Consider the following 23,950-nt stretch of genomic DNA (forward strand, 5'->3'; position numbering starts at 1 on the left):
GAACAGCTGCTGCCCCTCAAAGGACTCCATCCCTCCACATACAGTCCTTGGTAGGCAGCCGCAAAATGGCTCCTTTCTCATGCATGTTAATGAGGCAAGAGTTTTTGTGACTCCCTGAAAATGCTAATTTTGCTCTGCGACTGATTAATACACCACTTGAATTGCAAAACTCAGGTTGAGTCTCAAATCGGTCAATATGTATGAGAATTGATTGCTTTGCAACCTAACCTACATGCATCAGGCTCAATATCCAAACAATTATGTAATTTAAACATTTGCAGTTAAATATGTTTTATTATGATTGGAGGTTAACCAGAATTTGCAATTAATTGGCCAATAGGCTTGCGACGAGGTTTCAAATGTTCTTCATTTCCATCATATATTTTATCTTTGGTTTTCAATCCTGGAACATTTGAGCAAAGCATCCTAAATTTATAGATATGGAGTATTATGCATCGAGTGGAATCATTGTAAGAAAAAGAGATTTTATAGCATTTTCACACTCAATCTTCTCTTTGTAATAAAAAAAATGAAGTGAACATGTAAAATTATACTTAAAATGATATTTAAAAATAAATCAGAAGAGAACATTGAAATAATAGATTTAAAAGACTTCTGACCCTATTATCCTAAAAGTCCTACAACTACAAAAACAAATTAAATAGGAGAAAACATACCAATGCAAATTATTAAAAAATATAATAAAACTATAAAAGTACCTATTAAACAAAAAACTTAAAGATAACATAATTATCATCAAAATACATTGTTAAAAAATCATAATTAACACAATCATGCAATAAACAAGTCAAAACGTCATACCATATTTCTAAAATGATCTACTAAATAACTAAAAAAATTATTTATGTAATTATCTAATTGACAAATTAAAACCTATAACAAAACATATAAGCAATTAAAAATAATTATTTAAAACACTCTCCATCTAATACCCCTACACACACATCAACCCGCAAAAATAAATAAAAACACCATTTAAATTGTTTGCCAAATTAACAATACACAACATTAAAATTAATTAAACATACTTAACATTAAAATAATAGCAATTTATAACACATATTCTAAAAAAACGAACTCCCAAATGAAAACACTATATTATGCACAACTGAATTACAAACTATTTAGAAAACTTAAAAAAGATATTCTTACATTCTATGCTCTGTCCCATGATATTTATTTACACAATATTTTGTTGGATTCGCCCTGAATCGCATAATTCCAACCTGCTTCCACAATTCCTTGTTTGAATATATTTTATTTAGGTACATATAAAATCACTTGTCATCCATACAATCATAAAGCCTTAGCTAGGGAAGGGATAGGTGTTACTATTTACCAAAGACTTAAAGGGAGACCAGAAAAAAACATGGTTGCAGTGCAGAACATCACAAACCAGTATTAGTATTGAAAAGCACGGGTAAGCTAGCCAAACATAACATAGTAAAGTTACAGTATCCTAAGACACGAAAAACAGCGCAAAAATATTTGAACAGCATTCTCACATAAAATCCATATAAATATCAATGTCCCAAACACTCTTCATGGAGAACTCGTTACCCTGACTCACACTGGGGTAAGGACATTGTAAGTAACACTGTCCTAGAAGAGAAATGCACCAAAATAGCATTAAAGATGCCTGTCTGAAAATGATGTCTGTAGATGAATTGTTCATGCCCCGCCGTCGTGGCCATTACGTCCATCCACTGTTTTACCAAACACAGTGTGGTCATTGCCGGAGCAGAATCCAACCAGCCCTTTTTGTGAGGGGTCATGCCCACAATGTCTTGGGTATCATGCAAAAGAGAAAATGCCACAAAGGAATTAAACTTAAAATGTAAAGTCACAGCTTTCCCAGATGGAGCCTTGGATTTTGTTCGAGTAGTACTGGATGTCAAGGCAGGACCAGAGGATGTACAAAATGTCTCCTCCTGGCAGGCCGCAGCACCAGCATGCTGCAGTGTCAGATAGTTTTTCTCTGAGTATACTGCAGTGTCAGATAGTTTTTCTCTGTGTAGCAGGTAGACCTTAAAAAAACTACATTTAAAGCATGCTTCCCGAAGACCGCTAGAATGCATTCTTAGGAGGTTTGACCAGTTTTCTTCAGTATATTGTGGTTGAGGTCTTGTTTGTTATCTGCATTACTAGAGATTTTCCGTTGGTTTGGAGAACAGTTTCCCAAGCAGGACAGCATAACATCCTGATATCAACTTCTTGTAATATCACAACATCTTCAGGAGTGTAAAGATGATAGGGAAGAGGTGCTCCCCATGAGTGATGGCCCAGCCGGACTGGTAAACAATGTTGCAGTTGCAGATATAACCAGAATTGACCCTGAGAGAGATGGACCTCAAGGGTGGCATGGGACTTAAGAAAACAATCCTCAACCAACTGAACCAATGTCATTACCCCGAGCTAGCCCAGTTTCGCCAGAGGAAGGGTATGTGGTCAGTCAGAAGTGCCACATTGTGGCAAATGGGTGTCTTCACATGAAGCAGACCGTGTTCTCCTATGATTTTGTGTGTAGAAGTAAAAACCTTAGTCATGCCAGAGAATATCAGATTTTGGCGTCTATAGATGCTTTAGGCCAGCTATAAAGAGGGTCAGCACCCTTCACACCACACTGCAATTGTTGCTCAATCCGAGCCCACATTGGTATCTCTTTGTGAGGGTTATGTAGTATGCTGCTTGAGAAATACTAATGGCTCTGTAGTAGGTGGTCAAGTGAGGCTTACAGAGACTACCAGAGGTAGTGTATGTATATAGTTTTACTAAGGCAATGCAAAATGGATCCCGCCCTGGGCAATTTTCTGAACTTTGGCGTCAGTTTTCGGTGGTATGTGAAAGGGGAAGATGGCAAATTAGTAACTGAAGAACAGCGCAACCATGATCTTCACAGTCTGCTCTCACTGCCCCACAGTGAGAGCTCCAGAGCCCCCTATTTGTTGAAGTCCATTTTCGTTTGTTCCGATACATTCTCCGCATTGTCTTATACCATGGAGGCAAACCTCTTGCTGACCAATATTCCTAGGTATTTTAGCTTACAGGGTAACCACATTGCCAGTAGGGTACCCAGTGTGCTCTTAGTCATTGAGGGTGTCATCAGCATTGCCTCACTTTTAGTTCAATTTATCTTGTAACCTGAAAAGTATGAGAACTCATTAATGATCTGCATCTAAGTCTGTATAGAAAGCGTAGCATCATGTAGCGTCACAAGGGTATCATCAGCATTCAGCATTAGTTTGGGCTCTCCTGCAGGTGTACTCATGTCTGAAATCACCTTAAAAAGGTAGCTAGAGATAACCAAAGGCTCCAGAGTCAAACGGAAAAGTAGAGGTGGTTCCCTACCAATCAAAAACAAAACTGATAGACATTAATTTCAATTAATTTGTGCTGTTGGTTCTTTATACAGCCATTCAATCATGGTTATAAACTTCTGTCCTAGGCCAAAGTGTTTCATGGTTCGAAACAGGTATGCTCATTCCAAGCGATCAAATGCTTTTTCAGCGTCAAGGGACAGTATAACCTTTTCATCCAGATTTTGACTTGTTTGCCTGAGTAAGTGGGCAAGTGTCCACATATGACTGCAGGAAGAGCAGTTGTGCCAACCTGATTCTCATGTATCATCATGTTTATCAGTTTGCCTAGTCTTTTCTTGCCACAATTGATCAAAGAAATCAGCCTGTAGCTAGCACAGGAAAGCACATCCTTTCCAGGTTTAGAAATAATGGATAGTTAGGCTTTATTGAATTCTGGGAGTGAGGAATCTGTTTCCAGCACCTCACTATATACTCTAGCAAGGAACGGTACCATGAGAACCTGTGTGCTTTCAGCCAGTTGCTAGACCACATCTTAGGGTTTCGTAACAAAGTATGCATATTAAAATATTGGTCACGTCTCGCCCAGTAATATTTAATGTGCTAACCTACGTATCATGAGTAATTCATTAAAGTAACTCCGTACACCATGCTCCTTGTGGCATGTAACTTTTCTGTCATCGTTTCTATTTCCACTGACTTGTTTCAGCAATATGTAGCTTTTTCTAATAAATCTACCAAAGGCACAGTTGTATGTAATACATTTGACTCACAGCTCCCTTTCAAGTATTGTTTAATAGATCTAACTAGACTGTATTCTGTTTCTGATATGATGATGTAGATTCATACTTGAAGATATTTAAAAATGCATGTGAAGGCAACCTAAACTCCTGATTTAGCATTTGAAATGATTTATATTGATCTACCAATGATTAGTTTTCAAGTGAGAAGATACTACACTCTTTCATTTCTTTATGTGATCATCATTCAATAACAAATGTCATTCTGGGTTATGTGTGAAGAAAGTCATCCTTAGGATTTTAAGATGTCTAATGGCAGCTGCATATATGTTTCTGAGATCAGCTTAAATGTATTTACTTATAATATTCTGACTTCACACGACACTCTGAATTCCACACTTTCTGAATTAATCAGTCTTTTTACATATTGTTGCTCAATTGGAAGGTATTATGGGGCATATTATCAAGAACGGTGATAAAAATTATCGCCGGTTTAGCGGCAGAAAACTGCCCCTAAAACAGCGATAATGGCCTTGATAATATGCCAAGAGAGGGGGTGACTGCTAAATGCTGTATTCAGTGTCCCACTTACCTCACCAATGTTTTATCAGGCTTCCTGCTATTTTCTTACAATCTAACACTTTGTGATAATGGCATATTTGTTCACCATGGTTTACTGCCCACCTCATCATACATTTGTATTATACTTCAAACCTGGCTGGTACTAATTGATCTGGCGATGTCTCCATAGAGCTCAGGTTCCAGCTGTCTCCAGTGCAAGCGGCCTATCTATCTGCTTTAGGCCTGAGTTTCATGGCCTATGTGTAATCGCACTTTTCCATTCTATTACTAGGACTATTGACTATAGCAATGCGATCAAGGACAAAGTGCCATGGAGCCAAGTTCAACTTTTCCTAATCTTTCCCCTCGGTTACAGTACCAGAATATTGTGGAGAAAAGTTTGTCTGACAAAAAGAAAGAGTCACAAATATTGAGTTAGTAATATAACATCTACACCCAATGGGATTTTATTTTTGTAAACAATATATAGGACACAACATTTATGTCCGATGATATTTCGTCTATCTTATTCCAAGGTTTGTGCAGTTGGATCCACATCTCTTTGCACTTGCAAAGTTGTGCAGTTTTTCCCTTTCTCTCCTTTGATGCATTACTCAATATTTCCATTTTATTAACAGAAGGTAGCTGTCATTTTCCTCCCTCTCACATCTGCCTCCACTTCCACAGATGCATGCTCACAGGTTCCTTCACTCAGAATCAGAACCCAGTGTCCTTCGCCCTCGCCCTGTAGGCTCATGCTGGGTATTTAGATGATGGAGGATCACTTACATGCTTCCATAACATGGCCAGATACTGTGGCCAATTCAAGGGCTGGCCTTGATAGCTTGGTATACTTTGCAAGACCCAAGTGGGCAACACGCTTCTGTAGCACTGAGGCGTATAAGTGCGTCCTTGGAGATATCGAATGAGGTCGGCAGAGATAGTGCGCAGGATGGGTGTAAAGATTGCAGGAGAGTTTTAAACTGGATAGACTGAAATGTATCGAGAATAGGGAGCCTATGGGAAAGAGGGGATGTAGCGAAATGTAGGGACCTCTAAGGGGATTATGAACTCCGAGAAGGACATTTCCTCCTCCATAGCTCTATCATGGGGTGTTGCGGGAACTGTGGAAAATGAACACAGAAAATCGCAAGTGCACAGAGACCTTAGACTAACTAACAGCAAACAGAAGGCCGTACCACTAATGTGTTGAGCGCTCCTGGAGCAAACCAAATACTCAGTGCACTCTCTGAGGGATAAATGTACTCTGGACTTAAATAAACCGCTTAGCGATGAGGACTGGAATAGAATAGTGGGTAATGCTCCCAAGATTTCTTGAAGAAAGACAAGGTTGAAATGAGTACACTTTTATTACATACCAAGGCCTGTATCACAACTCAGAAAATTCATTCAATTTACGCAGGTACACAAGCAAAATGACACAGATTAGGAAAGGTGGATTCAGATTTTTTTCTATGTGGTCTGAAGCTGCCGTGCAATATCAGACTATCGGGAGCAAATTTGTTAAAACAAATGTCGAGACAACTGATAGGAGTATACAGAAAGGAATTTGAATATTAAGGCTATATGCAATGTCCAGGCCAATAAGGTAACAAGCAGATTTATAGTCTTTCCATTGATCCTTGAAAAATGGCAAATAATGATAGGCTGGTAATCTACTAAAGGCCCCAGTTTACCCAGGTGGCACCGAGAGGTGCTGAAAAAGCATTTCATTACAGAGGGAAGTGAAACATGTGGCAAGAGAGGCAGATCAAACCAGAGCCTGGATTGTAGGCATTACATTGAGAGCTAAGACAGAGCTAGAACTGGACTGATACCTTCTGCAGTAGAGTATATATGACAAAATAGTCCCTCCTGCCCCAGTGGTTAATTTGAAAAACAAAAAGTGCCAGGGCTCTCGGCAGGCGGCATCTTCGACCAGCCTGTTTTACCTGTTAGTGCTGCCTAACACAGAACCATCTAGTAACAATGAAATCCTACTAGTGGGGAGAGGATGTGGCAGGATGTGGAGTAATAGCCAGAGCTGCGGACTTCAGAGTTGACGAACCAGGTTCGAGTCTCGGAATCGGCTCAACATTCTGTGATTCTGGATGAATCGCTTAATCTCACTATACCTCCCGAAAATGAATGTGTTCTTAACTGGTGCTCAAGCACCGGTTTTAATGATTAAGTGCCAGTGCTTAGCACCAGAAACCACTAGCTCAAATTAAGCACTCTCTTACCCCCACCTAATTAATGCAGATATACAGAGACCAAGCGCATCAGTCAAAAAGTGGACATAGAAGCCCAACACAGAGCTTAAGTAAAGAATATTTAGATTGTTTATTTGACTGGCCCTTTGCACTTATGTAGCAAAACAATACATAGTCTAATCCTGCCATAATTGATAATGGAACCGAATACTGTATAGTGGTAACAAACTATCAGCCTATGGCAAAACAGTTGTATGATGTTTTGAAGCAATACAATATGTTTTAAAAATACATAAAGCTTGGAGAGAAAAAGATGGAAATATAAAGGTGCACAGGGGCTGGGTCAGTGGAAGACGAGCAGAGCCAGCTTGTAAGCTGGAAGCCTTTATGGGTCTCCGTTAAACACAGTCTGTCTCTTCTAACATCAATTTTACTGCATCAAAATGCAGACAGCACACATCCACATCAGTGTTCATCTGCTTTTGCTTAGCAACAATCAGCATGAAAGATATGCTTCTTAATTCAAGTGACAGGACCTTCCATTACCTCATTCTTGGCAGTCTTCGCTTACAAATGCCAATTAAAGTGAAATAGCATGAAGGTAACTGAAAAAGTATTAAAGACAAAAATAGACACTGTAGGAAACTGGATTGTAAACTAGAAGAGACAGAGAGAGAGAGAAAGATTACAATCCCTTTGGCAAACGTGACTGAATCCCCACAAATGCTGAAAAATCTGGTTTACACGGTAAACATGATCTGGAAATGCCAGGATCACTCTTAGTAGGGGACTCAAGCGTCTACCCTCATAAAGAGGTGCATAGTACAAGTGACAGAAAATCAAAACTGCGCATTAAAAAAAAAATGTAAAAGTCCCAATCCACAATTAAATAAAAATATAATTAGCAAAATGCTGTAGTCAATAAAGAAACGTGGTCAAAATCAAACTTTACAGTAAAGTTCATTGTAATCAGCCGTAGTTTTAAGCGGCAAGTCCAACTTTCCTGTGTCCTGAAGACCAGCTGCACTAGTAGCACAGGTGTGACATTCCACAGATTAACCGTCGTTTCAGTCTGCGACAGCTAAATTTCCAGAACCTTCTTCACTCACACACCCCGGACTGCGATCCTCCACAGGGCGGAAGCAAGCTTCACCGTAGTGGGGGTCAGTAAGAGTCTAACTATCGCAGCTATACTGAAGAGGTATGAATGTTGTACAAATTCTGGGGCTTATTTATTTATAAGTCACTTGCCCGCGGGTGCATTAATTTTAATATGAGAACAAATGACCTACCGGCGGCGCAAGGGGCTTGTAAATAAGCAGTTTCGATGCAGCAGGCTGTTGTTCAATAATCAGCCAGGCAAGAATCCTTCAGAGCAGTACGTAGAGCACGTAGAAAAGTGTTCTTATCCAGAGTACCAAACAGTACTCTGCGGACATGGGGACCTGCAGGGGGTCTGGAATGCCAAACCAGAGACTAGTGAAAACCCCAGAACTGTTCAAACTAAAGTTTTTGCACTTTCTCCACTCACATTTTCCCTATTGCGATCCAATGACTCATTCGTAATTGTGTTTTTGCTGCAAGCTAGCTCACAATCCCATGAAGTATAAAAAAAGAAATATTTGAAACTAATCCCATGAAGTATAAAAAAAGCAATATTGAAACTGCTTTCTTCGCTACTGTACACTACTCCCTCTCTCTAACCTCTTTCCCAGGCAAGCCTAGTTCCTCCCATCAGTGATCAGAGAAACTCTTCGGCTCACCCTTTCATTCAGTGAGTGAGTGGCTCTTCAAATCGCAATTGGGTAATCACAATTTTTTTTTCCATTTTACAGTAAACTTCAATCGGTACATGGTTACACATCAACAGGGTAATCACTGTTTGAATGTATAACACTCCATGAGTTTCATTTAGCATTTCCTAATGGGTCGCAAATCGACCTACCTCATTAATGTTATTGAGGCAGGTCGTAATTTGCGACCCCATTAGGCATCGCTAAAATCACAGGGATGGTGACCTGCTGGGATCAGCAGATCACCATGTCTGTGATTGCTTTTAAATAAAGCAATCATTTTTTATTATGCAGTCCGTTTTCCCTAATGGACAATGGGTTGCGTTTAAAAAAGAAAAATGAAAAGATTTATTTTCCTTTTTCAAGAGCAGGCAGTGTTGTTTGGGACCACTGGCTGCTCTCAGTTTTTTTTTACAAACATTCACAAAGGCCAAGGGATCCCCTCCCCGTGTGTGAATGCGTTACCACCTACTTGAAGTAAGTGGTAAAATGTAAATGTTTTGCAACCACATTTCGGTCGCAAAACATTCCTACATACTGCTGCAATTCCGTATTAGGAAGGGACGACCTAAACACACCACTTCCTAATGCCGAATCGGTATGTATTCGCAATTCCAAACGATTCGGTAACTTGTTAGTGAATCGCAAATTGGAATTCATACAGACCAAAATGTATCTTACCGGTTGCAAATGACCCGATTCTGCGAATAGGGCGTTTGCGACTGGTAAAATGCATGATACATGTAGCCCTTCGTATTGTGCTTTCCATTTCATAGGGAAATGTGATTTGGGTGTAGGGAGCATTTTTCCCCTCGTTCCTGCATCCTTCTGGACTTTGAAGTCAGGCAGCCTTCCCATATTTGAACTTTGCACAACTCCACTGAACTTAAGCTCACAATTAGAGCTCCCTTACTAAACTATCAATTTTGACCTATCAGTTTTGACCATTTATAAGCAAAAACAATTTTCATTGGTAAAGCATAGCTCATGTAGCTGTAGCCTTGATGGCAGATCTCAGCTACTCCGGAGGTAAAATACCAGATTTATATAGTATATAATACTACAACAATGTGGTGAACACACCAAAAAGATTGAGCTTTTCACATACATCTAGGACTTTTAATGTGTTTTGAAGGAAGGCCATCCACAAACTTTCTTACGGCTGGTAGATTTAAGTTCTGAATTCATGCAAGAAATAAAGAGAGCCCAAATGTCAAAACTCACCAGTGGTTAATGGTTACCTATCCATGCTCAACTGTAAAAGATTTTTAAATTTTTTTTATTTAAAAGAGTTTTATATAGCGCCGGCTAGACCCGAAGGTATCAGAGCGCTTTACATGAGAATCAACAATGTAACAGAAAAAGATCAGCAATTACACATTACATCAAAAAAATAGGCAATACATTAGGAGAGGAGAGAAAGGAGAGAGAAAAGTAGTGGAGGGTAAGGGGAGGTGCGAAAGGGAGGGTAAGGGACGAGACAACAAGGAGAGACGAAAGGAAGTCTGTCTAAAGACCAACTGGGTAGGTGACGACCAAGGAGGGAATCCACGGCCTATCTCCCCTATAGCTAAACCAGGTAGCTCCATCGGGCATCAGACAAAATAGTTCAGTCTCAAGTGGCGAGGGGAGAAGTTCCCAAAAAAACAAACAGGGTGGGGACAAAGGGCAAGGGCAGGTGAGGGCAAAGGACGGAAGTTGGAAAGAGTAGGAGTGAAAGGGGACAAGACAGGGGGAAGCAGGAATGAGAGACGGGGGGGAGACAGCCCAGAAACCGAGTGGGTAGGCGTCGGCACGAGGAGGTAATCGACTGCCAGTCTCCCCTAAAGCTCCCCAAGTAGCTCCAACGGTCATCGGGCAGAGGGATAGACAGAGAGGAAAAAAGGAAAATTGCAGAAAAACAAAGAGGAAGGGGGGGGATGTAAGACAGGGAGACGGAGAGAAACTGTGCCCAAGGTCCGGCTGGGTAGGTGACGGTCAGGAGGTGAACCAAGGCCAATCTCCTCTTGGGGGGGATGGATTTACTGACATCTGGAACACATGGAACAAGTGGTGTAAGGGGACACTACAAAAAATCCTGTCAACCCAAAACTTCTAACATTGAGCATTTGCACCCCCCACCCCCCTGTTACGATAGCAGTGGATTGCAAGGGCCCCCTCTGAACGAATGGTGTAGGGGCCAGTGTGGCCAGTGTTACAGAACTTTCTTAGGTTACTTCTGGTAGTATACTCTAAAGTATTTTAACTTTGTACAGGGTACTGTTTCCCTCTATGTTTCAATATTTATATGCATCTGATAACATGGTGGCTCCGTGAGTTAAACCCTCGCTGCTGACATTTGTCTGAGGTCAGCATGTGACAAGCAAGATCCCTGGCATGATCCATTGTGATTTAATTAGTCTATGGGCAATGCAATGTAGAGAATCAAAGTGGGTAATAATAGCACCAGTGACTTGCAGGGGGTTAGAGAAGGTTAAATCTGCAGTATGACGTGCTACATAATGTTATTATTATTATTATCATTATTATTATTATTATTACTACTACTACACAAAAAGGTGATTCATTTACAATAGCATTAGCAGCAACATCTTTTGGTACTTACGTTCACATTCGTTGGCATTGTCAATTGTTGCTGGTTGCCATGCTTTCTGATTATATCCAGGACAACAGCGGTCACAGGTCTCACCACAGGTGTTATGCTGACATTCACACTGCAATCTAGGCACAGAATGCAGAATCATTATATGTCTGCAGTTCAGTTTTGTAATTTATAGTCCAGAATGAAGTTTAAAACGTGACACATGGACGAAAAACAATTATTTTGTTTGCATGTGAAATACATTTCCTAGAATATATCAAATGTAGTGGGCCAGATGGAAGGTTCCAGTTCAATATTATGCTATTGCTCTCTCTGGGCACTCTTGAGGTGGCTATGTACTTCAGTCCTGGCATCACATTGCCTGGAGTGTAGGGCATAATGGGGTTAGAGAGGCTTCAGGCCCTCTCTTCCATCCCCATCTGTAGCGGTGGCCGGCGCAAATATGCGGGGTAGGGCATGACCCTACACTACGCAAACACTACAACACTACCCTAAACCCTAACACACTACTCCCAGCATGACCCTACACTACGCAAACACTACAACACTACCCTAAACCCTAACACACTACCCCCAGCATGACCCTACACTACGCAAACACTACAACACTACCCTAAACCCTAAAACACTACCCCCAGCATGACCCTACACTACGCAAACACTACAACACTACCCTAAACCCGATAGCACTTCCCCCAGCACGACCCTACACTAAACAACCACCACAACTCTACACTACACTAACACAACACTACACTGCACAATCACTAACCCAGCACAACGAAAACATTAACCCAAACCCACTTACCTCTCTCGTCATCGTGGTTTTCACAACGCAAATGCATTTACCATACATGCCTTTACAACGTAATTCGTTGTAAAGGCATGCATGATAAATGCACATGCGTTTTGAAAAAATGTGGGATGATGGTATGCGAGGTCAATGACCTTGCGGGAAAATGGTATGCGGACTGAAAGTCCTGCGGGATAAAAAATGCGGGATAATGGCTGCAAACCATTTCATCCTCTGTCGACTCCCCCTGCCCCGCCTCACCGCGCTGCAACTGCCCGTCTGTCTCTTAACCCCTTGGCCGCGGCAGTAATTCCGCCGCGGCGCTAGGGGGGAGGGGGCCGCGCGCCGCCACCATGCTCGTGATGGAACCACTCCGTCACGAGCCACGGGCGCGCTGTGCTAATGACGGAGTGGTTCCGTCACGGCACGCCCGCTCAATAGAACGCGCCGCGCAGGCGTGGAATTCTATTAGCGTGGACGGGGTGGCTGCGCCATGACGGAACCACTCCGTCACCAGCACAGCGCGTCCGTGGCTTGTGACGGAGTGGTTCCGTCACGAGCATGCAAGGGGTTAATGACTGCTACTCTGTGCTATTCACTTCCCACTGCAGTGAAGACAAAGGCCCAGATTTACTAACATTATGCTTTGGGGTTGTGTCATTTTTTCAATGCAGCCCGACATAAAATGTATTTCTGGATTTACTAAGCCATGCATAGCCCGATTTAAATGGGTTTGAATGGCTTATTAAACAAAGAAGTAATAGCACTGCCTTGCGTTACTTTGCATCTGGGATGCGTTCTATGGGTGGAGCATGTGCATGCCCACCCACAGATTTTTGTCAGAAACCCAGATTTTCCTAAACCTGCCTTTGCTTCAAATAAGCGCGCCTAACCGAGGCTGGCATAACGAGGAGAAATATCTACATTTCTCCTTTTTACTCCTTCTTTCTGCAGCACACATACAAAGAGGAATATGCCTCTAAGGATTGTTTTTTTTTTTGTGGGTAGGTACCACTACCAGCACAAAAAGAATCCAGTCACCATTGCATCATTTGACCCGGTGATTGCAGGTGGGGCCCACCAGCACTCATTTATGAGGACCAGCACTTATACAGAGTAAGAGAGAGATAAACTCAAAAGGGGAAAAGAAAGAGAAAGAAAAGGATGGAAACACAGTGAGAAAGGAAGAAAGCAGGGATGAAAAAGAACCACCAAGAATTAGATAAAGGGTTAGGGAATGCCTGGTGTTAGATGAAAGTGGCATGAGGGGGGAAGAAACTAAGCAGTCTTTGTATTTGGCACCCTGTATTCAATAGTGTCGGCCACGGACTTCTGATAAACACTTTGGGCCTGGCATGTATTTGTTTACAACTTAAGCACTGGCTGACAACCCTAACCAGTTCTCATTCAAAACTGTGGAAACCAGGGTTCACAGTGCTCCACCAGGCATCCAGTTTAGAAGTACTGACCAACATGTTGTCATTCCTTTCGTTGTGACAATAGCTGCAAAGTTTACTAATGTTATTAAATACACAGAAATTCTGTGCATCTTTTAAAATGAGAGCTAATATTAAGCAATCTAGTACGCAGTGTCCCATAATTATGCCATTGCATCCTAGTTACATTTGCATACTCAATGTTTGCTGCATCATTTTGTTTCTAATTTATGGTGTCTTTGGTTGGCATGTCTTACAGTTACATTATCTATAAACATTCAGAAATATGACAATTAACTGATGCACGTGATAACAACAGAAAGTCAGTCAGATTCAGTGGCGTAGCTAAGGGGGGCGGTCTGCCCCGGCAGGACTTTTTTTGAGGGGCGGCGGCGAGATCATGGTAAGTTTTCTTTTTTTTTACTCTCCCTCATCATCTGGCGCCTCCCACCCCTTCTCATCATCGTCTAGCGCCAGCGCCCCCACTTATCGTCTGTCGCCAGCACCCCCCCCCCCCCCCCCCCACTCTTACCTGATCCGGCTGTCAACGGGCGTCAAATTCAGGGATCGCCCTGGGCGGCGAAAGATCTAGCCGCACCACTGGTCATAATACATTAGATTTCTTTCAATTTTTGTAAGGAATAATGAGCTGGGAAGACAATGACCATTTTTTACATAGATTCAGGTCCTGACAGGGAGAGCAAGTTGTATATTGTGAAATTCGTGGCTTATGCCAACACACGGCAGATATTTACACAAAGAGTGACATTGTAGTTTAATGTCTGGACTGATGGTCCGATCCTTGTTATCAGTACCGGTCGCACAATAGGAAGGCCTTTGAGCTCTGTCAAGTGAGTACAGGACCCTTGCATACTGTAGGGCACGCTACAGATCTGATTTTCAATCCTGGGCTTTGGTTAGTTGTTAAAAATAAATACCAGGGCAAAATCAGAATAAACAAGCAGTGGGAAAAAAACAACGCCTTGACTTTTGGCTCTGCAAATGCTTTTTGCTGATGCTATTCAGTACTGTCGTGCAGGCTGTTCGTTGATAATGAAGCAGGTCAGTTTCAGGCATGCGATACCACCAGTGCATAATTTGAGCCAGTGGTTGTCGATGCTCAGCACTGGAACTTAATCAGCAACACTGTTGCTTCTCATGAGCACCAGTTAAGGACACATTTATTTATGTTAGCCACGGGCAGATTAAGTGATATGCCCACAATCACAGGATGTTGAGCTGATGCTGAAAATCAAACCTGGTTCCCCTGCTCCGAAGTCAGCAGCTCTGGCCATTATGCCACATCCTCTCCCCACTTTCATGGTTAGTAGTGGGGTCTGTCTTAGGCGGAGCTAACAGGAAAAATTGACTGGGGCAAGCTGCCTCCTGACGAGAGCCCCATCACTTATGTTTTTTTTTTTTTTAATTAACTACTGCATACAGCACAATATCGTGTCAGGTTACAACTGGCCTCACATGGTACTCTGGTGTCCACAAACAGCAATTGGCTCCTAGCGGGGTGCACTTATGCCCGATGATAAGGGAAGCTGAAAATATTAATAAAGGGAGTCTTGGATGAGAGGTGGCTGAGCTGCGGTGAGCACACAGTGAACTCATCACTTGTCTTTCAGGTCCATACCTGGCGGGCAGCCCCAGGACTTGTGGTCACACTTCCTCTGTGCGCATGCTAAGGACCCACGGACTCTATTGAATTAACAGTATAGAATGATTTTCTCAGATCGAGGCTTCTTCTGATAGTGCTTCTTACTGTTTTAAGTAATTTAACTGGTTTTAGTACATGAGAAAGTTTTATATCTTAAAATATGAGTACGATTTTATCTTCACATATGTGTAACACGGCATTACGTATGTATTCAATATTTTATTGCTGGTGCTAATATTGCAATGGTTTTAAGTAACTATGCAAACAAAATAAACTTGAACTAGTGCTATCAGGCATTTTGAGGGCTGCTAGAATCTGCAGAGCCTCTCACCAAAGACATCTGCAGGTTGTTCTGCCCATTGAAGACTTGTTTCTCTCATCACAATGGCCAGTTCCTGTCGATTGCTTGCCCAATCCATGCTACCTTGGACTAACCCGGTCAAGCACCACTAATCAGTGACTGGAGCTTGGGCTGAACACACCCCCTACAATTCTGACTTTAAGTGACAGGTGGAGGAGCCAACAAATTAACAGGAAAGCTGACCAAGAGCCGGGCCAAGGGTCTGGTCTCATGTGCAAATTGAGCCCTGAACATGTCTGCCTTATAAACAGTGCAACAAACATGATGCAGAAATATGATAAAGATTCTTTAAAATTCAAAAAAGTGCATTTCTTTGCTATGCAGAAGCAATTGACCTCAGCTTATGATATGTTAACGCTACATTAATTTGTTGAAAGTGATCGCATTCAAACATGAACTTAAAAAAACAATCATTTGTTAACTGCAAGGCAAGCCGTTTGTCGTTTGCAACCTATATTTGGCGCAGAGTCTTATCACATATGGAGCAACATTATAGTTTATTAGAACATGGGCAGGAGAGGCTTTTTTACAGCATCCATCCTGATCTCACATACTTGAAGGTGGTCTTTTAAGTGATAATGAATTAAAAGGAGATTTGGTGAAATAAAATAGTTGTTTTGAATCATGCAATTTGATCAAGTGGGGAAACATGGATTGATCGCAAGATGGCTACTGCACAACTTGCTAGCTAGCCATAACTAAAAGGAAAATTGATCTAGGCCTTACAAACCAGAGCAGTTAAGAAAACATACACACCGTAATAGTGAAAACATCGTCTAACAGATTTTTAAAATAACTACATGTATCTCAAAGGGGATATCCCAAAAATCTGTCATGGATCCTGCCCTCCAGAACCGGTTTGGAGACCCCTGGTCTAAATGATCATCTGCCCCTGTGGACTAAGATCTTTTGGGATGACAATCAGAAGATTAAAATCTGAATTGGAATGCACTGCAGTAACATCTGGTGTCATTCATCATTAACCAGAATAACTAATAATTGTTTGGAACTAGCCCATAATGATAATTTGCAGTCCTAGAAACTGTCCCCCACCTCCACGACTGGCTTGAACAAAGAGCTGCTAAAAAAAGAACAAAGATGTTTTTTTAGGTTGCAGACTGGGACTAAACCTTGAACTTTCATGTAACAAATATCAGTTTAATCAGTAGAAATTTGTACCATACTTTTTTTTGCGTAATTATGTGGATTTACATATTGGAAGCAATACCTTGATTCTACTTACTTATGCCATCAGGCTCTGATCACACTGATTCGGAATCCTGCATTAATTTTTCATCATAAGCATATTCATACACAGCTATTGAGATCTCTAATAAATACATACACTAGCATAAAGAAAAGTGATTATATTTAAATGTATGTTGCCATTGGATGCCATGCATAACTACGTGACACAATATTTGATCATTGTTATTAATTTTGTTATTGCCCATGTATATATCAGTGCCAAATGATTAATTTACATCTTTTGTATACTTTGATTAATTTGATCAGATCCTCAGGAAGTAAAGGATTGGTACTACGTTTGGTCCTATCAAATTCAATACAACAGTATATTGACATTTTTACACCAAATCCTATTGAGGTCATTTAAGATACCACGTGTATTCTTCTTCCTGACAACTGGATGCTGTTTGGCTTATTGTAGATTTCTCTTTTTACAACATTGGTCCCTGTCTTGTAATTTTTAGCAGATTCCCCAAAAAGTGGCAAGCATAAGAATTTGACCTTTATGCTGATATAATGACATGGAGTGTGCTCTCAGCCATGAACTCACAGGTATGCAACACAACAGTGTAGTGATGTAATGATGCTTCTTCTGTAATTTTTGTCATAAAGTTATTACATTGGTCTCCTTCTCCTCCTCCATGAAATGTGTGGGGGGGGTGAGGATCCTCTGATGCTATATTAAACGTACAAATGTCGCTATGGTCTCTAGCTGCAAGACACCATTTAGTCTTCATATGTTGGTTTGATTAGATCTGTGGATCATTTGTCCTCAAACTTCATTTAAGAATTATTTACCTGACACCATAGTTACATTGGAGCAGCTCCGGTGCAATAGTTAATGTGAAACTCTATTATTCTGTGAAAAATAATCCTTTGACAGATTTATTGCTTAGGTAGAAAACGTTTCCCTGATTTTCCATCCCTATGACTAGAGCAGTGTATTTTCTTTATCAACATTTACTATAGGGTTTAACACAGAGAGTCACACCCGCTCCCCCTTCTATGAGGCCCTACTAGAGACTAACAGCCTGATTCATGTAGCTAAAAGCGCTCGCGAGTGCGATTTTTGCATTTGGTATTCATCATCCCAAATGCAAAAATCGCTATTTAAGAATTCGCATATTTGCGAGGAATGGCATTTAAGGAATCTCTAATAGAGATTCCTCAAATGCTATTCATGACACAAAAAAAAATTGCGATTTAGCACTTTTGGGCCGCTATTTACCGAGAGGTCAGACCTCTCGGTAAATAGCAAAAACTCAGAAAAATGCTTTTAAAAGCATTTTTCTAAGTTGCATGTTGCACACACACATGTCCTTTGGACATGTGTGTGCGCAACACCTGTTCAATTGTGCATTTTAGGGGTGCTACAGGGTGTCCTTTGGACACCCCTGGCACCCTTAAAATCGCTATCTGATTTGCGAGTAGCAAATTGCTACTCGCAAATGAGGGATACTCCCCATTCATTCCTATGGGCCTTTTGGCCCATAGGAATGAATGGGGAGTTATTCCTTTTTTTGCGAGTAGCAAATTGCTACTCGCAAATAGAGAACATGTAGGAATCGCTATTGATTTAGCAATTCCTACATGAATGCCGTTTTGCGTGTCCTCAATAGCGAGTCGCTATGATTCGCTATTAGGGCCACGCAAAACGGCCCGTACATGAATCAGGCTGTAAATGGGCTAAGTCCTATCCACTTGTCAGTGACATGACCACCTTTTTTCTATGTGTGCAGTGAGATGGCATGTTGTACCGTGAGCACCTTCGTTGAAGTTACGCCTCAGAAAATGTTTCCTATATTTAAAAAGTTTTGGAAGACAAGGTATATGACCAGATGTTCTGTGCTATTTTTCCAGGTCTCAGAAAACACAAAATGATCGTTTAGTTTAACATTTTTGTTTGCAAATTTTCTTTAGACTTCCTTGCACAACCACCTTCATACACAGTGCTTACCTTGATTGAGTCTAGATTTAGTGTAGAAGGTTAGGGTTTAGGTAGGGATGCTTTTTCCAGTGATATTGAATGCCGTTGACCAGTATGGGCAATTGATTGCAGAAACATGTTGACCACATGATTGGACTATAGGGATGATGATAGCCCTTGATATTCAATATATATTTTAATCTTACCATTGGGAAAACTAACAAATAAGTCTGCCTTTCATCTTCTGGCAATTGTATAATTTTCCTTGAGGATCCCGATTTGCAGCATATCCTTCCAGAAATCTCAGGAACGTACTCCACTAAAAAGACGCCCTAAGAGCTCCCACATATAGAAGCCCATTGGGGTATAATAGACTCTAAGGTCTACCCAAAATGAGCAGAAAGAAGACGCTTGCCACCAAAGTGGGGAGAGTTCTTGCCTTCTTAAAGTGGGAATCTGTTAGACCTGGGAAAAAATGATCTCTCTGTCTTTTTGTGGAACAGGTTACTAATTTGTTTGGCATATCGCTAGTTGAGAAGACATAGCAAGGACCTCATATAATATTACTGTCACTCCCTTTCTGTTGATTCTTGTGGCATAAAACAGTAAATAAGTCTAATCCGAAACTACTGATTTAATTAGATTAATGATATTCTAATTATGTCCCTCTGATTGATATACGTAACAGCTGATTAACTTTAAAAGGTGATGAAGCTTGCATTACTTACTGGTTCAAGGGCTCCGTCCTCTTAGAAGTGCAGGCATTTGCATGGCCATGACAGACACACTGTCCACCAACGCTGATATCTTTAATACTGTAGTAATACTGTACAAAAACAAAAACAGAAGAAACATGTGATGCAGACATTTCCCACCTCACTTGTTTATAGTACTAATTGTCTCCAGAACCAGCTGAAATAAATACTGGCTCCAGCCACCATTCACAATCAAATTATGGGCCCAATTTACAAACAAAGTCAGAAAATGATGGGCAGGCATCGCCACCTGGATTTCCAGGTGTAGGAATACTGGACCGAAGGCTACATCCTACCCTTCCCCCAGTGGCGGCTGGCATGTCCTGAGGATGGACAGGCTGGAGGGACAAAAAAAACACAAAAAAACACACTTACCTTCCTGCAACGTGCGCAACATCCTCAATCGTCTTCCCTCTTCGAGGCAGACTCCCAAGCTAATTCTTGCGTGCTCTTATGCTGTTAACAAGCATGAGAGCAGCACCCTGTTTGGAGGGAGCAGCCTGTCTTGGCACTCCACAGCGCACTGGAGGCCTGCAATAGAAATTTAAAGTGCGTATGTCTGGCTGGCCATTGCAGGATGGCTGGCCAAAGAGACGTGCACACTTTAAACAAGTGCAAAAGCAGCCTACCTTCCTCCCTGCCGCTTACACCATTCAGCAGGGACGGGGTGATGAAAAATAAAATGGTAATGAATTTACTTTTTTTTTTTTACTGAGTTTTATATAGCGCAAACTTGACCCGAAGGTATCGGAGTGCTTTACAGGAGCACCAGTTGCATTACATGAGGGCACATTCATTTTTGCTAGGCACGGGGAGATTACGTGATTTGCCCAGAATCACAGGATGTTGCGCGTCCTTGCCGCGACTCGAACCAGGTTCCCTAGATTTGAAGTCAACCGCCCTTGCAGTCAGGCCAACTCCTCTCCCCAACTTCATTACAATTTTATTTTTCCTCTCTGAGGGCATTTCAGTGGGGCGACGCTCAGGGCCGGACTGGGAACAGAAACCGGCCCTGGCAAACTGCTCAGCTGCCCCCCTTGGGTTGAGGGGGAGTGCAGCCGAGCAGTTTGCGAGGGCCGGTTTTGGCTGATTTTGTTACCGGGGGCCGATACTGCCGACCCCCGGTAACAAAAACGGCTCCCCAGTGGCCCAAAACTTGCCCCCACCCTAGCGGCCTACTGGGGAAACGCCCAGTGCCCGCTATGGCCAGTCAGGCCCTGGCGACGATCCTCCACTATAACAGAGGGGCCGCCCAGGTTCTGGTGTGAACCTGGGCTTCTCTGGGAATTCACATGGGCATATTATCAAGCCCATTATCGCCACTTCAGCGGCAGTTTCCTGCCGCTAAAGCAGCGATAATTTTAATGCCTTTCCTTGATAATATGCCCCAGAGTTTTTCAAATAGCGTTCCTCTGCTTCCATGCAAGTCAAACTTATTAATTGCTGATAAATACCATTTTGAATGGGGTCTGTTGAACATGCTTTGTTTTCTTTCTTTAGAACCCTATGTATTTCGTAGTACTGGAGGATCTAATCAGTCAGAGTGCTGATAGCCAGATAATAATGTCATAAAAAGCATTGCATAATTTGCCTTCAAGCGCATGTGCCTCATAGTTGCTTTTTCTTACTGCATGATTTCCCTTTCCATGTCTAATGCATTAGTTAAACATGCTGCTTAATAAGTTGGCTCTAATGCTGCATATTGTGGGCCTCATTTACAAACTTATGACACACAGCCTTCCTGCTGCTCTGCCCTGTGTCAAAAGAAAAGGGCAGGAATACGCGGTATCTACAAATTACAGTGCATTCCCGTCCTTCTTCCCTGCGCCGGCGCACAAACAGCAGCTGTGCACCAATGCAACACCCTTGTGTCATGTTGCAAGGGAGCATGTGTTGCAGGTTTAATTGTTTTTGTGCAGGAAGGGACTCTGTGGGTGTTTTGTGGGAACACCCACAACAACACCCATGGAACGGCCCTTTCATGCACTGTTCTGCGTGCAAGGGGCATGTTGTGACGCGTCTGTCCAAAGAAGACTAGGAGGCACGAAGAGAAGTGAAGATCTTTACTGGAAAGCACAACCTGGCATCCGAGCACCTCAACGACCCAGCTGCAACTGGCAATCGTAGAGTGCTGTCAGCCATACATTCTAAAAGAACATGGTGAGCGCGAAGACTCCAACTAAGGTAAGGTGCGTGACAGGATACCAGAGCAGGTAAGATAAAAGATAAGGTAATTAGCATCACAACACATCCTCCCCTTTAGGAAAGCAAAGAAAAACAAGGAAAGAAAAGAGAAATACAAAGAAGGAAAGTCCTAAAAGACAGCACAAAAAGAATGCAGAAGAAGGAACGTATTCAGACTGACATAATCTTGAAGATAAGCAGGTGGTCTGCGGACTCTGGCACAGAGCTCACTTCCATGTTCACTAGAATCCGAAAACACAACAGGACCTCCACCCCCTCCTTGGGGAAAAAGCGAAGAGCTTGGATTGCAAAGAATCATACTCAGTAGGCTCATCAGGCATGAACATTACACCAGAGCACCCACCATCATCAACAATATGCTTCACACTTGCTCCACCTTTCTGGTACAAAGCGACTCTGCGCAAATTCCAACTTTCACCACCTTCAACAACAACAAAGTATACACCAATGACACGGCAAGGACCCTTGAAGTTGCTGAGACCATTTCTTAATCTGCCAGACTTCAACTTTACCCAATCGCCCACAGAAAATTGGGTTGGAATAACATCAAAGGTACGCTCACTACCAGACAATACCCAGTCTTTTAACCAGTTGGGTATCAAGCGAGAACCTGGGAGGCACCCTCTCATGACCAGAAAAGGCGATTTCAAGTGACACTGTGTACTGTGGTTGCAGTAGGCCAAGAGCATGTCCTCAATGAGGCGCCTAGGAGCAAGACCATTGGCTAAGGCGAGTTGAATGGAGATTTTGACTAACCTGTTGGCCCTCTCCACAATTCCTTTACCCATGGGGTTATAAAGAGATGTGCATAAATGTTTAACACCACACTTCTTCAGGAAACAACACATCTCTCCTGAGGTGAGCTGCATACCATTGTCAGTTAGTAAAACATGTGGAACACCTTCATACAAAAACAAAGCTTCCAACATAGCTACAGTGGAACTCGTAGTGACATTTCTCAAAAATGTAACATGGAGCCATCTTGAATGGACATCAACAACTACAGATGAGAAGCGCATGTCTAGCGGGAGCTCCGATAGCGGGCCAATAAAATCAAGACAAATAGTGTGCCATGCTTTGCCAGGATCAGTAATTTGACCCATGCGATTCTGAGAACCAACCTTAAGCCTTTTTTCGCTCTCTTTTCACAAATTACAATTATCAACCGAACTTCTGATTCGGTCATACATGGCAGGCCAACAGAATTCCTGCTTTATCCTTCTGATGGTCATGCTTTGGCCTAAGTGGCCTCCATGTGCAAGCTTACAAATATGTGACCTGAGCCCACATGGGGGCACAAACCACTTTCCTCTCATGACAACATCATGCCCATTGAGAGACAACTCATCGAGCAGTTTCCAAAATGGCCTACCAGCTACAGGTACCATACTCTCACGAGGAACACCTTTCTTGATCAAAGCAACGACATCTTGTAAAACAGGATCAGAGTGCAGTGCATAGCCTCGATCCACTGTGCTCTGGAAAAAGCACCCAAACTGCACTCACAAACATCATGCATGAAGGCAACAGCTTCTGAGAGCTCTGTCCTGAAGCGGGAGGAGACAGCAGGGCTTAGAAAATTTCCCATCGCACAACAGTGGGAGGACGTACTGCACTCCTTCCTACAGAAATGTACGGAACAGGGAATTACGTGAAGAATTATGTGCCGCCCCCCCCACTCCCCGATATAGACTCCTGCAAACCGCACACGATGCAACATACACCACCCAACCGATCGTTTGGCTCTGCCCGCCGTTTGCCGTGTGCTTAACTGATTCACACTGACGACTGCTAGCCCCACTCCCGGAAGCACGCAGCCAGATGCGGCGCTACAACAAGAGCCCGGGCATCACACCGGACTGCCACACCCACTAAACACTCGCAGACCCCCCCCCTAATAGCTCCGCCACACAGACAGCCTGAACTTTCCCCCCCCCCCCGGTCTCCCGTCCGCCTACCCCGCGGGACACGGCTGGCACATTGATTCCGACCCCCCTCTCAGTGATATGGCAAACTCTGCACACAACTACCCCCACCTACCTCCCGCAAAACTCATGTTCCTTTTTTGTAGTTCGTTATTGATTTGGTTTTATCTCCCCTTAGACCATGTCCGTCCACATACAACTCCATGTTTCATACCATTTTACACCACGAGGCGCCCTCGGACGTGACGGCTAAGGCTTCAGCACCACACCTGGACGCTACGATACAGAACAGCTATGTCCAACGGAATGGGCGACCAAGGCGGTCTTGCGCCCCAAACGCGCTTAGACGCTGAACACCCTCGTCACTCATTCATATGACACCATATCCGT

At 42.5% G+C, this 23,950-nt stretch overlaps 1 protein-coding gene across 1 annotated transcript in view; it reads right to left on the reverse strand.

The window, feature by feature from the left end:
• LAMA3 (laminin subunit alpha 3) overlaps positions 1-23,950 on the reverse strand; it is a 1,062,926-nt gene that overhangs the window by 743,910 nt on the left and 295,066 nt on the right. The window contains exons 6-7 of the mRNA XM_078687418.1: positions 19,404-19,501; positions 11,251-11,366 (exon numbers count right to left, since the gene is read on the reverse strand). Of these exons, the coding sequence (XP_078543544.1) occupies positions 11,251-11,366; positions 19,404-19,501 (214 nt within the window). The remainder of the gene's footprint in view (positions 1-11,250; positions 11,367-19,403; positions 19,502-23,950) is intronic.

The sequence above is a fragment of the Lissotriton helveticus genome, chromosome 4_1 (genome assembly GCF_964261635.1).
Source record: "Lissotriton helveticus chromosome 4_1, aLisHel1.1, whole genome shotgun sequence".
In the NCBI taxonomy this organism is placed as follows: domain Eukaryota; kingdom Metazoa; phylum Chordata; class Amphibia; order Caudata; family Salamandridae; genus Lissotriton; species Lissotriton helveticus.